General features: G+C 38.5%; 2 protein-coding genes across 4 annotated transcripts in view; one reads left to right on the plus strand and one right to left on the minus strand.

The window, feature by feature from the left end:
• Nucleotides 1–7,215, minus strand: part of FILIP1L (filamin A interacting protein 1 like) — a 298,965-nt gene extending 291,750 nt beyond the window's left edge. The window contains exon 1 of one of the 2 annotated variants that reach the window (XM_032852026.1): nt 6,809–7,215. The gene's annotated coding sequence lies outside the window, so the exon portion shown is untranslated. The remainder of the gene's footprint in view (nt 1–6,808) is intronic. The other variant, XM_032852025.1, reaches the window with a different exon arrangement.
• CMSS1 (cms1 ribosomal small subunit homolog) overlaps nt 1–12,379 on the plus strand; it is a 377,798-nt gene that overhangs the window by 301,557 nt on the left and 63,862 nt on the right. The window contains exon 1 of one of the 2 annotated variants that reach the window (XM_032852029.1): nt 7,177–7,232. The exons of the other annotated variant lie outside the window; for it this stretch is intronic. Within the exon in view, the coding sequence (XP_032707920.1) occupies nt 7,178–7,232 (55 nt within the window). The 5' untranslated portion in view covers nt 7,177. Of the gene's footprint in view, nt 1–7,176; nt 7,233–12,379 lie in introns of those variants that run through there. 2 annotated transcript variants of the gene reach the window in all.

Here is a 12,379-nt window from a genome sequence, read left to right on the forward strand (position 1 = left end):
TTCTTTTACTTAGCATAATGCATCTGAAGTCCATCCATATTGTTGTATGTTTACTTAATTTTGCTGAGTAGTAATTCATTGTATGAGTGTACTGTATAATGGAAAATTTATTAATTCACTAGATGGATATTTGGATTCTTCTCCGTTTTTGGCAATTACAAATGAAACCACTGTTAATATTGTTGCTTAACATTTTAAGATTAATGATGTGTCAATTAGTTGTTAAGTTATATTAGCATCAAATTCAAGAATCATTGAGGAAAGAGATACACTGCAGTCTGCATCTACAAATATGTTTCATTATGATCACCACCACCACCCCCAAATCCAAGATAGAGTCCTTAGTAACTTCTTTACCCATACCCACCCTTCAAAATGTTGATAACTATCTTAGCTATAGCTTGGGCACAGATTGAATAGCTTATAAATAGCAGAAATTTACTGCTCAGAGTTCTGAGGATTAGAAGTTTGAGGGGCACCGGGGTAGCTCAGTCAGTAAAGTGACTTCCCTCAGCTCAGGTCATGATCCCAGAGTCCTGGAATGGAGGCCCACATCGGGCTCCCTGCTCAGTGGGGAATCTGTGTCTCCCTCTCCCACTGCCCCTCCACCCCAACTCATTTTCTCTCTCTCCCTCTAAAAAAAAAAAAAGAAAAAGAAAAAGTAGTAGTTTGAGATCAGGGTGGTCAGTTGAGGGCCCTCTTCTAGGTCACCGACTTCTCATTTTCTCACGAAGTAGAAGGGTCTAGGGTATTCTCTAGGGCCTCTTTTTATAAGGGCATTCATGAGGGCTCATGACTTAAACATCTCCCAAAGTTTTTACCTCTAATTCCACCACATTTAGGGGATAAGATTTCAACATAAGGATTTGGTGGGGACACATTCAGACCATGGAGGTAGCCATTTTTACTCTTCTTGTTTAGAGAGGAAATATGAGGACATGTCATCTGAATTTGAGCTGGCGTCAAGATAAATAAAGTCATGAGTAGACCTCTAGTAGTTTGGGGAACTTGAAGAATGGAGCTGAAATATCTCGTGCCCCACATTCCCATGTAATAGAATGTCTCTGTAATCTTGGAGTCTCAGTTTTGGTTGTTTTCAGTGGGAAGCTGGGCAAATCCACTGGGAAATTTGACTTTCCCAAGTTAAAAATGATGCTCTGTTATTGTGCTTTCAAATATTCTCTTGTGTTAGGAAGGGTGAAAGTTTATAAGTAGATCATTCCTGCGACCAAACCCCTATCTCGCTGCCCCACTTGCTCCTTAAACAGGAAGTTTGCCATGTGTACAGTGTGCCAGACTGAGGATTAGGGCACTTGGTTTTTTATACCCCATTTCTCTACAGCAGTAAACATCTATAGCTTAGTCATTTCAGATGTGTGTTCTCCTCCATTTAGGGTGACTCACCACCCTGGTTTTCCCAGCATAGTCCTGGTTTTAGCACTGAAAGTCTTGGATTTTTGGATCTCCCCACTCCCAGGTGCCCCAGGAAAATTGATTATCCTTTATGTTCCCAGAGTTCCCAGAGTTGGATCCAAGCAGCAGATTCTAACACCTCTGCTTATTGAATCTCCTGAACCACACAAATATATTTTTTGAACTAAGAATGGGCAGTTCTAGTTCTGATGCAAGAATGTATGGTGGACCATTAGAGATAAAGTTTCAACAGACTAGGAAAGATCTATATGAATTTTAGAAGAATTGGTAGATACAAGGATTTTGGAGGGGAGGGGGTGGGGGGGGTTGGGTGAGCCTGGTGGTGGGTATTAAGGAGGCACTATTACATGGAGCACTGGGTATGATGCATAAACAATGAATCTTGGAACACTGAAAAAGAATTAAATTTAATTTTAAAAAAATTTTTTAGAAAAATGGATTTTTGTTTTGTGTTGCTTTTGCCTTTGTTTTAATTCTGTGAATCTTCAGCAAATGGATTGAGTCTTAGAGGATATCTTTCTTTAATTGTCAAAATTCAAGTGGTAAATCACAGTTTGATATTGTTCAGACAATCCTAAATGTCCCTAATACACAATGGTACCCTTGTCAGCAATATTACAAGCATAGTAAGTAGAATATAGTTACATTAATGGGCCTTATCACAGATAGTTATATATTGTTCTAACTCTAGCCAAATGAATTTTATTTCTTCTTTCAAATCTTAACCAAAATTTGCCAAACAAGAATTACGATGAAAAAAATGTCAGTGATTTTTTAATTCAAGTACTAACACATTTAACTTATTTAAGAAACAAGCCTCTATCTCAGTCACAGGCTTTTCTCCCCTAATACAAAGTTATTTTTTAATTGGTTGGAGGGAAATACACTAATAAGATTTTAAATTCTGAACTACAAACTGCACCTGCTTAGGATCTAAAACTGAAATGGAAAACACAAGGCTTAACCCCACATGCTCCCTCATCAAATGCAAAAGGTTCTTAAAATAGCTTCGCATGAAGATGTTCAGAGCAGCTGAAAACCAAGATGCTGGTGTCCTTACTTAAAACCTGGCAGCTTGTTACCATGGTTCAGAGCAGCTGCCCCTATCACTTTCTGTTCCAGGGCCAGGAGCATCAGCTCTAAGGAGAAGCACAGTAAGAGCCTCTGCTTTATCTACGTTGCTATCATCCCCTGAATTCTACTTTCCTAGTCAAGGGGCTGTCCCTAGATCCACCATGAAGATCTGTGACATTTCATTCCAAGCCACAAACATGAGGAGAAAAGTTTCCAAACAAACTTAAATAGGTATATAATAAATTCCAGGAAAAATGTAAGAAAGAAATGAAGTCTTGTGCATTTGATGGGTGGTAGCTGTTAAGAGACAGTAACAGTTATGTGTGGTATCTTACACACTGCTACCTTTCAATAGCTTAGTTACCAGCAGATCAGGGTGCTCTCTCAAAATTCATTGGAAAGAACTTCTTCATTACTTTAAGACTATTCTCTTCAGCTCTGTTTACTTTGCTGTAGCTCTCAGTTAACCATGTTTACTGTTTTTTCCCATAGAGAATTTTTTCCTGGGATATTCTCTCTTACCCATGATAAAATGCTTCTCTCAAGGGGCCCCTTATGCTTCTTTTTTTTTTTCCCACAATACTTCATTTATTTATTGTATAAGTTTGGCAAACAGCACAAAAATCCAGCAACATTTTAAACATGTAAAAAAGTCAAATGCTGAACAGTACTGGGGATTTTTTTCACGTAATTAGTAATAATGAGAACACATTTAAAATACTGCAAAGCTAGCAAAATGAGGGTGCCTGGCTTCTGAACATATACCACGAACACACACACACAAACACACACACAGAAACAATATAATTTATCTTTACAAAAATTACAGCCAAGAAATAGACAAGAAGGATGTTAATAATGAAGATATTAACACATATGTTCACTACATATATCTCATACATTGAAATGCTACATCTTGTATCCTGAAATACCATGTGTAGAGAGCCAAGCAGAGTAAATTTACGCTCATCACTGAGGTTAAGAATTATCAGAGAAGAATTTAGTGCTTATATGTAACATGTTCAATTAAAACTTTCTATATAGCAATTCCTGTATCATAACAATGTGTTCCACTATATATCGGAGAAGTTGAATCTTCTTTGTTGGCAGTATAAAATTTCTGACTTAAGCCCCTTATGCTTCTAACCAAAGCAGGATCTGGATTGGTGGATAATTGGTATGATCCGATGAGACGATGTTTTATGTTGCTGGGCTGGTGGCCCTAACCAGCAGTTTAAAATTCCATTTGCATTCGCATGTAGGTGAATATACTGGCTCCTGTACTAAAAAGAAGAAAGCAGTAGCTTACATTTCTTTTGGCCGCTAAACTGATTTTTCAAGGGCCAGAGGAAGGAACTGTTGGGTGAGTACCTAGAAGGGAAATGGAGGCAAGAAGAGAATCAGGTTGGGGGAAGTCCTGAAGCTCTCCTCTGTCAATAAACTTTCCAATTGGCTGCTATCACCTTCAAATAGTAGAGTTTGGAGTTGTGAATACTCATGTTGAAAACTCAGACTTTTACCGTTCTTTCATTTGAGAAATTACTTATGAGACTGTGCATTAAAGAGAAAATTAGCTGTGCTAACCCCTTAGGTGTCTAAAACCTGGTTTTTCCATCTGCTGAACAGGGGATGATACCCACCTTTTCTATCACACAGGGTAACTATAGGATCAAGTTGAGTGACTGATAATTGAATTCCTTTAATGGTATAAAACACTTCATAGGGTAAAATGACATTGTTGTTATGATTAAGGTGAGCATAAAAAGTCTCAGGGTGAGAAACATGGTACTGCCATTCTTTCATATGTAGCCTCCAATGACATACTGTCTCTGAAAAACAGATTAGACAGAAATTTCTTGAACTTCTGTCAGATTTGAACGCCAGATAGCTATAAGGCTATAATACAGATTTTGTTCTGATGTCTTCCTTAGAGACTCCCTGTCTAACCCAGTTCTGAAGAAGCAAACAGAAGCAAACAGTATCAGTTATGTGAACCTTTTATGTTTAACATTTGTAGCTTAGAAGAGAAATGTCAACATCCTTCAAAGAAGGCTCAAGTATTTCTACTAAAATGTATATACCAACCTGGTTATTTAATGCTAAATTGGTCTCTGGAATTGTCTCCTTGCAGACACTAAATACCCTTTTTAAAGTAGGGAGGAAAGTTTTCTGGTCCTTAACTTAATCAGAAATGAAGAACAAAATATTTACCATGGTAAACAGAATGCATAATATACAGGTTCAGATCACTAGTCATCAGCCCCTCTATGAAGATCCCTATTCCCAGGGCATGTAAAAACTTATGTTTGCCTTATTCACTGCTGTATCCCCAGTAACCCAACACATAGTAAGACCTGGCACATAGTAAGCATTCCAAAATATTTGCTGAGTGAATGAACAAATGAGCAAACAAATTAAGCCTTTTACTATGAAAATGTCTCCCCTGATTGTAATGAAACAAAATATTCTGTTCTCAGCATGAATGCTTATTTAATGCTGATGGTCACTAGTTCTATTCTAAGAAAAATAAAATGAACTAACATTGTTTTCTTTAAATGGTTTTAATGCAACATATTGGAGAGGTAAGGCATGTGTTTCAGTGACAATGAAAATGGACTCTATTCTGAAGAAAAGACTACAAGGCCCTTTACTTTTGTTTTTTCCCATCCTCGGACCTGCCCAACTCTTGGCAATCTCCTTTAATAGTGCTCTATTAAATGTACCATCAGTTTGAAAACACAATTTAGTATTTCCATCTCCAGTGGCAATGCCACCTAACTAAAACAAGTTCTTGACTAACAAATTCTTTGATTCAGTGACAGTTTAAGCAAAAAAGACAATTACGCATGGACAGAGGCTAGACTGTTCTAAAAATTGTGCCACCTTTGCCAATAAGTGTACTTTTATTTCCCCAGAATTTTTATAGTGCAGTTTTGCATTGGTTATTGTAAGAACCCAAACCCTACATTCTCTTGGGAAATTATCTGGAAAACTCTCATCACAGTGACCTGTCTTAATTGTTCTACATCTTTGTTTTAAAGAAGTGAAAATAGCCCATGAAAATTATTGCTGCCTTTAGAAATATTCAATAGCAAAAGCTCTTAAAGTGTTTATGCTGATTTTTAATTAAGTGTAATGGGAGTTTCATAATAATGTTAACTGATAATGGTAGGGATATATTTACTTGGAATATTTGTTTTTGAGGGATAGAAGGTTGATATATTGGTAAGTTTCGTCATAGAAAAAGTGTTTTCAATTATAGCTATAGGAATATTGTCATAAATTGAAAGAATTCTCTCCAGTAACATACTACCCTATGTCCTCCTTTATACAAACCTAATAAATGGAATATGGTAAAGTGTTTCAAGCAATATGTGTATTGCACTTCTTGTAATCTTCCCAAGATTTGTGCATATATTGAAAAGACATGTGATCATCAATTGCCATTAAGAAAAAAGGAATAACAGATTATGTCGCAAGCATTTTAGCTGAACATGTATCTATGCTAAATAGGGCTCCTATATTCAAAACTACGGAGGCTAAACTACCCTAAACATTGAATAATATTCCCATTGAGCAAGTGTAGTGAGCAGAACTTTCTGTGGCATCATTTGGCACAATCTGGCATCATTTCCCATTGACAGTGAGATGTACCCATAGATATCCAGTCATAGTCTCTGAGTTGATAGGTATTTCCCAAGATCTTCTAAATACCATACCTCAAAAATATCCTTCTGTTCTCTGCACCACCAGCACACCCCCCTCCATTCATCAAAAAAATGTGAACAGAAGTAAAGGAAAAAAATGCAATCTAGTTGCCATCTTAAGATGCTGGTTTCTTCTATCTTTCCATGAAAAAAGAATTCCTCCTCTCCAACCCAATATACTTCTCCATTTTCATCACATTTTGATGAGCTCAAAGTTATATATTGGTAATTTATAGCAGTTTACAAAAGCAAGCTGTGACAAGGAGAGTCATTTGCCCAAACCTTTTTTTTTTTTTTTAAATTTTTGACCATTTGTCTTACTCTTAGAGGATAACAATTTCAAATTTCATTTTGGTTTTCTCTCATACCTACCAATTTAGCAAAACTCACCTGCTGTCAAGACAGTTCCTCTATTTTGCAAGTGGCTCTTATTCACATTAGCCTAAAAGTCAATCGTCTGTCATAAGCTCCTAATCGTACCTAAGATTGACTGCATTCCCTTGTTTAATATCCAGAAGCTCCTGCTCCTGGATGTTAGATAAGATAGAAACATCCCCCTAAAGTCTCTTCTGAGCAGCAACAGGGACACTTACCTTACTGTGCAGGAGGTACCTTTACTTGATTATTCCCAGTAGTTCCCTCTTCTCATCCCCACCAAAATCCAATAGTGGAATCCAGGGACCAACAACAATGTTTTCTTCTTTTCTTTTTGGACAGTCTTTCAGTTTTTGTTTTGTGGGCTACAAAGCCACGGAGAGTTTGCAACCAGAGGCCACTGACAGTTCTGCAAAGGAGAGGCAGTGGGGAACCCAGTACTGACCGGGCCCAAACACAAAATATAACCCTCTTCCCTCTCCAGGCAGTGTCCTTCATACTCTGAAGACAGGCAGCCTTGCCGAATCCTCACCCTACAGCTTGCCAGTCTCCACAGAAGAAAGGGTCTAACTGAAGTGGGCTTCAGGATGAGGCAAGGCAAAAACCGAGAGCCATCTGCCCAGAAGAGACAAGTAGAGGCAGGTATAGGCTCTGTGAGTGTGTCTGTGTGTCCGTGTGTGTGTGTGCATGCCTGTGCCCAGCAGCTGTTCTCAAGATTAGAAGACATCACCCATTGGCAGGCAGCTCTGAAACACCCTCTTGGGTAATTTCAAATTCATATTGCACATCTTGGCTGAGAGAAGAAACCTCCCAGGACAACCTGGGTCCCTTTCTCTGCCTTGTCACTGCCCTGAATATACTGTGAACCACAATCAGCAGTGGCAGCATCTAGAAATAAATGCCCAGGTGGACATTAAATTGTCCCTCATTTTGTACCCTGCAACCATGAACTGATGAAAACTTGTTTGAGATTTAAGTAAGAAGGGCATGACCTCTTCTTTGACAGTTGTAATCCAAGGCACTGTAGAGATTTGCTATTATTAACGCAATGTTGAACTTTAACTTGAATGCCTGCCTGTTCCACCCAGTGTCATATGAGATATGAGTGCAAAGTGCTGAGGAAGCTCTAGGGCAACATCCAAATGTAGGATGTTATTTATTATTATTAATCCAAGTTTGGTTTTGTATTATTCACGTATTAAGAGAAATCTCATACCTTACATTACTAAAATTTGAAGAAACTAATTTTCTCTAAGTGGTATTACTTGTTCTTATTGGAGGAGGAGGGGCAGGAAGAAGGACCTTGTTCATTTATTCAGCAAGCATGTGTTGCATCACCAGTTAGGTGTCAGGTCCTCTACCAGATAAGCCCACCACCGTTCAGGCACTGAATCTGTGCATTATTTAATCCTCACAGCATCCCTCTAAGTCCTATACTGGTAATCAAATGAAAAGACCAAAGCTGAAAGTAATCATGTAACTTCCCCAGAGTCTCATGGATGGTAAATACCAGACTGGAAATTCAGAATTGGATTTGAGTTACTCCGTCACCTATACTATTTTTAACCTTAACATTGAAATAATTTCTAACTTACAGAAAAAAATAATAGGATAATAGAGAATTCACATATACTTTCACCCAGATTTTCCAGTTTTTAACATTTTACCACATTTGCTTTCTTCCTCTCCTCCTTCCTTCACCCCCCTTCCTCCCATGTGTTTATATGTGCATATCTATTTTTTCTGAATCAATCCATATACTTCAGTGTGATTATCCTAAAAGACAAGTATGTCTTCTTTTTTTTCTTTTATTGAGATATAATTGACATATATTAGTGTCAGATGTGCAGCATAATGATTTGAGTTCATTCTTATAATAACCATAGTATAACAGTCAAATTCAGTAAACTGACAATGATACAATATTACTTTCTAATCCATAGTTTTCATTCAGCTTTTCACCAAATGTCTCATTAATGTCCTTTACAAGGGAAAAAAATTCTTTTTTCTTTTGGAAAGGATGATGTGGCATTTAGTTGTCATGTTTCTGCTTCAATCTCAAGCAGTTCTTTGGTCTTTCCTTACATTTTGTCATGTGACAATATGAAAAAAAGTATGTTCTGTAAAATGTTCCTCAATTTAGGAGTGTGTGATGTTTTCTCATTACAAGACTGAGTTTGTGCATTTTTTGGCAGGTATACCATAGAAGCAATGCTATATTCTTATAATCATATCACAAGACACATAAATAGATATACCATGTCCATACCAACCCCACTTGGTTAAGGTGGTATCTGCCAGATATCTCCACTCTGAGTTATACTTTTTCTGTTTGTAATGAATGAATATTTTGTGGCAAGACACTTGGAAAATATGTAAATATATTGCTCTTAACTTTCTACTATAACAAAGAGCTTTCCTCTCCCCCCTATTTTTGTATTCATTTATATCAATATGCACTTAGAGATTTCTGTTTTATTCAGTGGGCTATAATCCATTAATATCACTATTTTGATACCAAAATGATCTCAGATTTGGTCAGTGGGAGATCCTTCAAGCTGGCTGTTTGTGTTCTTTTGACAAGTCCTCATCATTTTCTGAGTACTTTCATAGTTTCTGGCACAAGGAAATGTACCCTATGCATCTTGTACTTTCTCTATCCAGCCCCAGAATTAGCCATATCTTCAAGGAGATCGGAGTCCATTATGGAAAACAGCATATAGCAACAAAGATGGGCATTGGGTATATTCACTGGGCTAGGTGTGCTTATTGTTTATAGGTCCTCTAAACCCAAAGAGCTAGGAAATAGACACGCACACACCTGTTGTCTTGTCTGTTGTTTGCTCCCTCCCTCTCTCCCTCTCCCTCTCTTTGTATTAAATACTAGGAGATCACATTGATAGCCCCAGTTCTAATCTAACATAGGGGTATTTTAGCTATTACTCTTTTCATGTTTATAAGTTTCCACGCTTATAACTGGAGATAGCGTGGTTTCTATTATTCTCAGATCATTTACTTATCTGCTTATTGCCCCTGGGTGGAACCAGTCTTCCAACCCTGGTGGCTGCTTCATCAGCCCTACAGTCTTTTTAGCCCATTCAGCCCTAATCCCTCAAGGAAATGGCTTTTGGTAACTCTTGTGCCAGAAAGTAAGAAAGTGATTCAGGAAGCCCTAACCCTATACTTTTTGCTAGACTCTTCCTAACAGTTTTTACTATTGATGTCTTCAAGATGTTGAGAGAGATGTAAAGTACTACTTCTCAAAAATATGGTGAGGTTTAAACTGATTTGTTATTCATTTTTTCTCTTTGTTTCTATGAGTTGTAAAAAGAAATGGGTTCTCCTTAGCAGAGTTGGATCACAGGACATCAGAGACAGTATTTCCTGGGCATGCCTCACTTTTTCTTCACTCAGATCCCAGGTTCCATCCTTCCCACTGTCCTCTCCCCATCCCAGTGGATTATGTTCTTCCATGTTGCTCCCAGGGCTTAAATGTACCTTACCCTCAATGCACGTTACTATAATTGCCAACATAGTTTGTCTCTCCCTTGCTAGACTGGGTGTTCCTGGAGTGCAGAATGCACCTTTCAGCATTGTAGCCCCACCCCTGGCAGTCAGTACACAATCAGCATGTATTGGGTACAATAAGTTTAAATCCACCCAATTTATTGCTGATAAAAGTCTGTTAGGAAAAGTCAGCAGTAAATTGGTTGGATTTAAACTTCCATATATTTTCCTTTCCTTCATGTTCCGTAAGGATAGAACTAATGATTTACCTATAAAAATGAAAAGTCTGGATAATCAAAAAATAGAAAAGTATCTTCAAGTAAACAAGTCGGATTAGGAAAACTGGTATAATGAAGGGTGCCCCTCACTTCCTCTGAAGCCCACCTGTGGCCATTGTTTTTGGAATCGCATATATTTTAGGGTTTCACATTTTTCTAAAGTGAAAATGATACTAATAGGTTAACTTTTTTAAAAAAGAAAGATGGGGAAAACATGTTCTTGAGTTCTGAATCTTGTTGCAAATAATTTGTACTCTTCAGTTTCCAGGGGCTATTTCTTCAGATACTTTACAAATGCCAAATACCAGGTGGCAGCTGTTTTAGCTCTAAGACATTCCTCAAGTGTCCTGCTTTCATGTCATTACGTAATGCGTTTCTCTTTGCATGGCTGTCATCACTCGATGGCCTTGTCAAGGTGTATCACTGCATAGCTCCCTTCACTTTTGTGTCCATGTTACTTTTCCAAATGGGCCCTGGTTCTCTGAAAACTAGAGGAAGAGGAGAAGAAATAATTCTAACAACACCTCAAATTGGACCAGTGTTTTCTGCTTGGCTATAAAGTTCCTTTGTGAACAGGAAAATACATGAGTTGAGGCTTTTCTCCCTTCTCAGCCCTTCATTTCTTTAAAAATGTTATTTCATTCTAGTCTCATTTTCCTTACTAACTGCCCATTGTATAGATACATTGTATCAGCAGAGAACTAGTTCAATTTTTCAGCTCAAATTTTGTCTTCATAACTGTTGTCTCTGGTAACCTAAAGAACGGGTATATAATATGCCCATAAGCACAATTTTCACTTCACTTCAAGAGATAGTTCCTGAGAGCCTTGATATGCTGTGCCCTGTGCTAGGTCTTGGTACTATAAAGAGAAAATAAAATGCTACCTTTTCCCTGTCCTTCAAATACTCATAGTCTAGTAGGAGAGGCACATGTCAAAATTCTAATTTTAATCGGCTGAGCAGTATAACAAGGGCTAAACTTAATGCTTAGTCCTCCTAGACTGGAGGTCAAGGAAGGTGCACAGGGTGAAGATGGGGTGGGGCTATTTGAACTGGACACCTTAGGGGAGAAGTAGTTGGTTCTGCCAGGGAAAGGGTAAGAAGGTGGGCATTCTAGGGAGGGGACATGATGTGAGCACAAGCACACTGGCAATAAAGCACGTGAAGGGTTCATTAATGGTGAGTTGCTCCCATGCCTGGAGTACAGGGGTATGGTGTCCAGTTTTGTACTGTGTAAAGGAGAATATTTATTTGGGCCAGAATGTCAAGGGCCTTGGATACTTTGATGCTAGATGTTAACTACCATGTAGACAATGAGGAGCCACCAGTGGCATTTTAGCAGAAAATTATAAACAGGAAGGTATAGTGGGAAATCCACAGGATTTGAAACCAGAGGACTTTTTCTGGGACTTTAGAATGTTTCACCTGAAAAGGAACTCAGAGCGCATCTAATTTTAGCCACTTGTTTTACTTATGAAAATTGCATGACTCAGCTTTAACTTTCACACCACTTGGTGCCCTCTACTTGACGGAAAGCCGTAGAGACGACTCTATGCCAGCAGCTTCCCTAAAGTGATCCCGGGGTTTAAATAAGGTTATCACTGTGCCCTGAAGGGAACCTAGGTGTCACCTCTATGCACTTTTACTGATTAAGGATGCTGGGACCTCAGAGGCCAGCCTAGCAGAGGAAATGAAGAATAGGGGAAGCTGCCACAGCCTGGGGACCAGTGGCATACCTGACAATGGGGTATTTCAACACAGCAGAGATAATCTGAGCAGGTATCTACAAAGTGGTTCCAAGTGAGCTACCTGGGTTGAGGCCAATCCCAAGCAGCAATTGTGGAATGGGGAGCAGAAGACATGGAAAGATGAGAATTGTGCAAGGAAGCTGAACCTCATCCAAATAAACTAGGTGCTGAGCAGAGAGCTACAGTTCTAGCAGAGAAGTAAAATACACTGAAGAAACCACAGGGGCGGCGGGGGGGGTGGGGGTACTGATCCTAA

This window comes from Lontra canadensis, unplaced genomic scaffold (genome assembly GCF_010015895.1).
Source record: "Lontra canadensis isolate GAN:19392208 unplaced genomic scaffold, GSC_riverotter_1.0 scaffold6, whole genome shotgun sequence".
Taxonomy (NCBI): Eukaryota; Metazoa; Chordata; class Mammalia; order Carnivora; family Mustelidae; genus Lontra; species Lontra canadensis.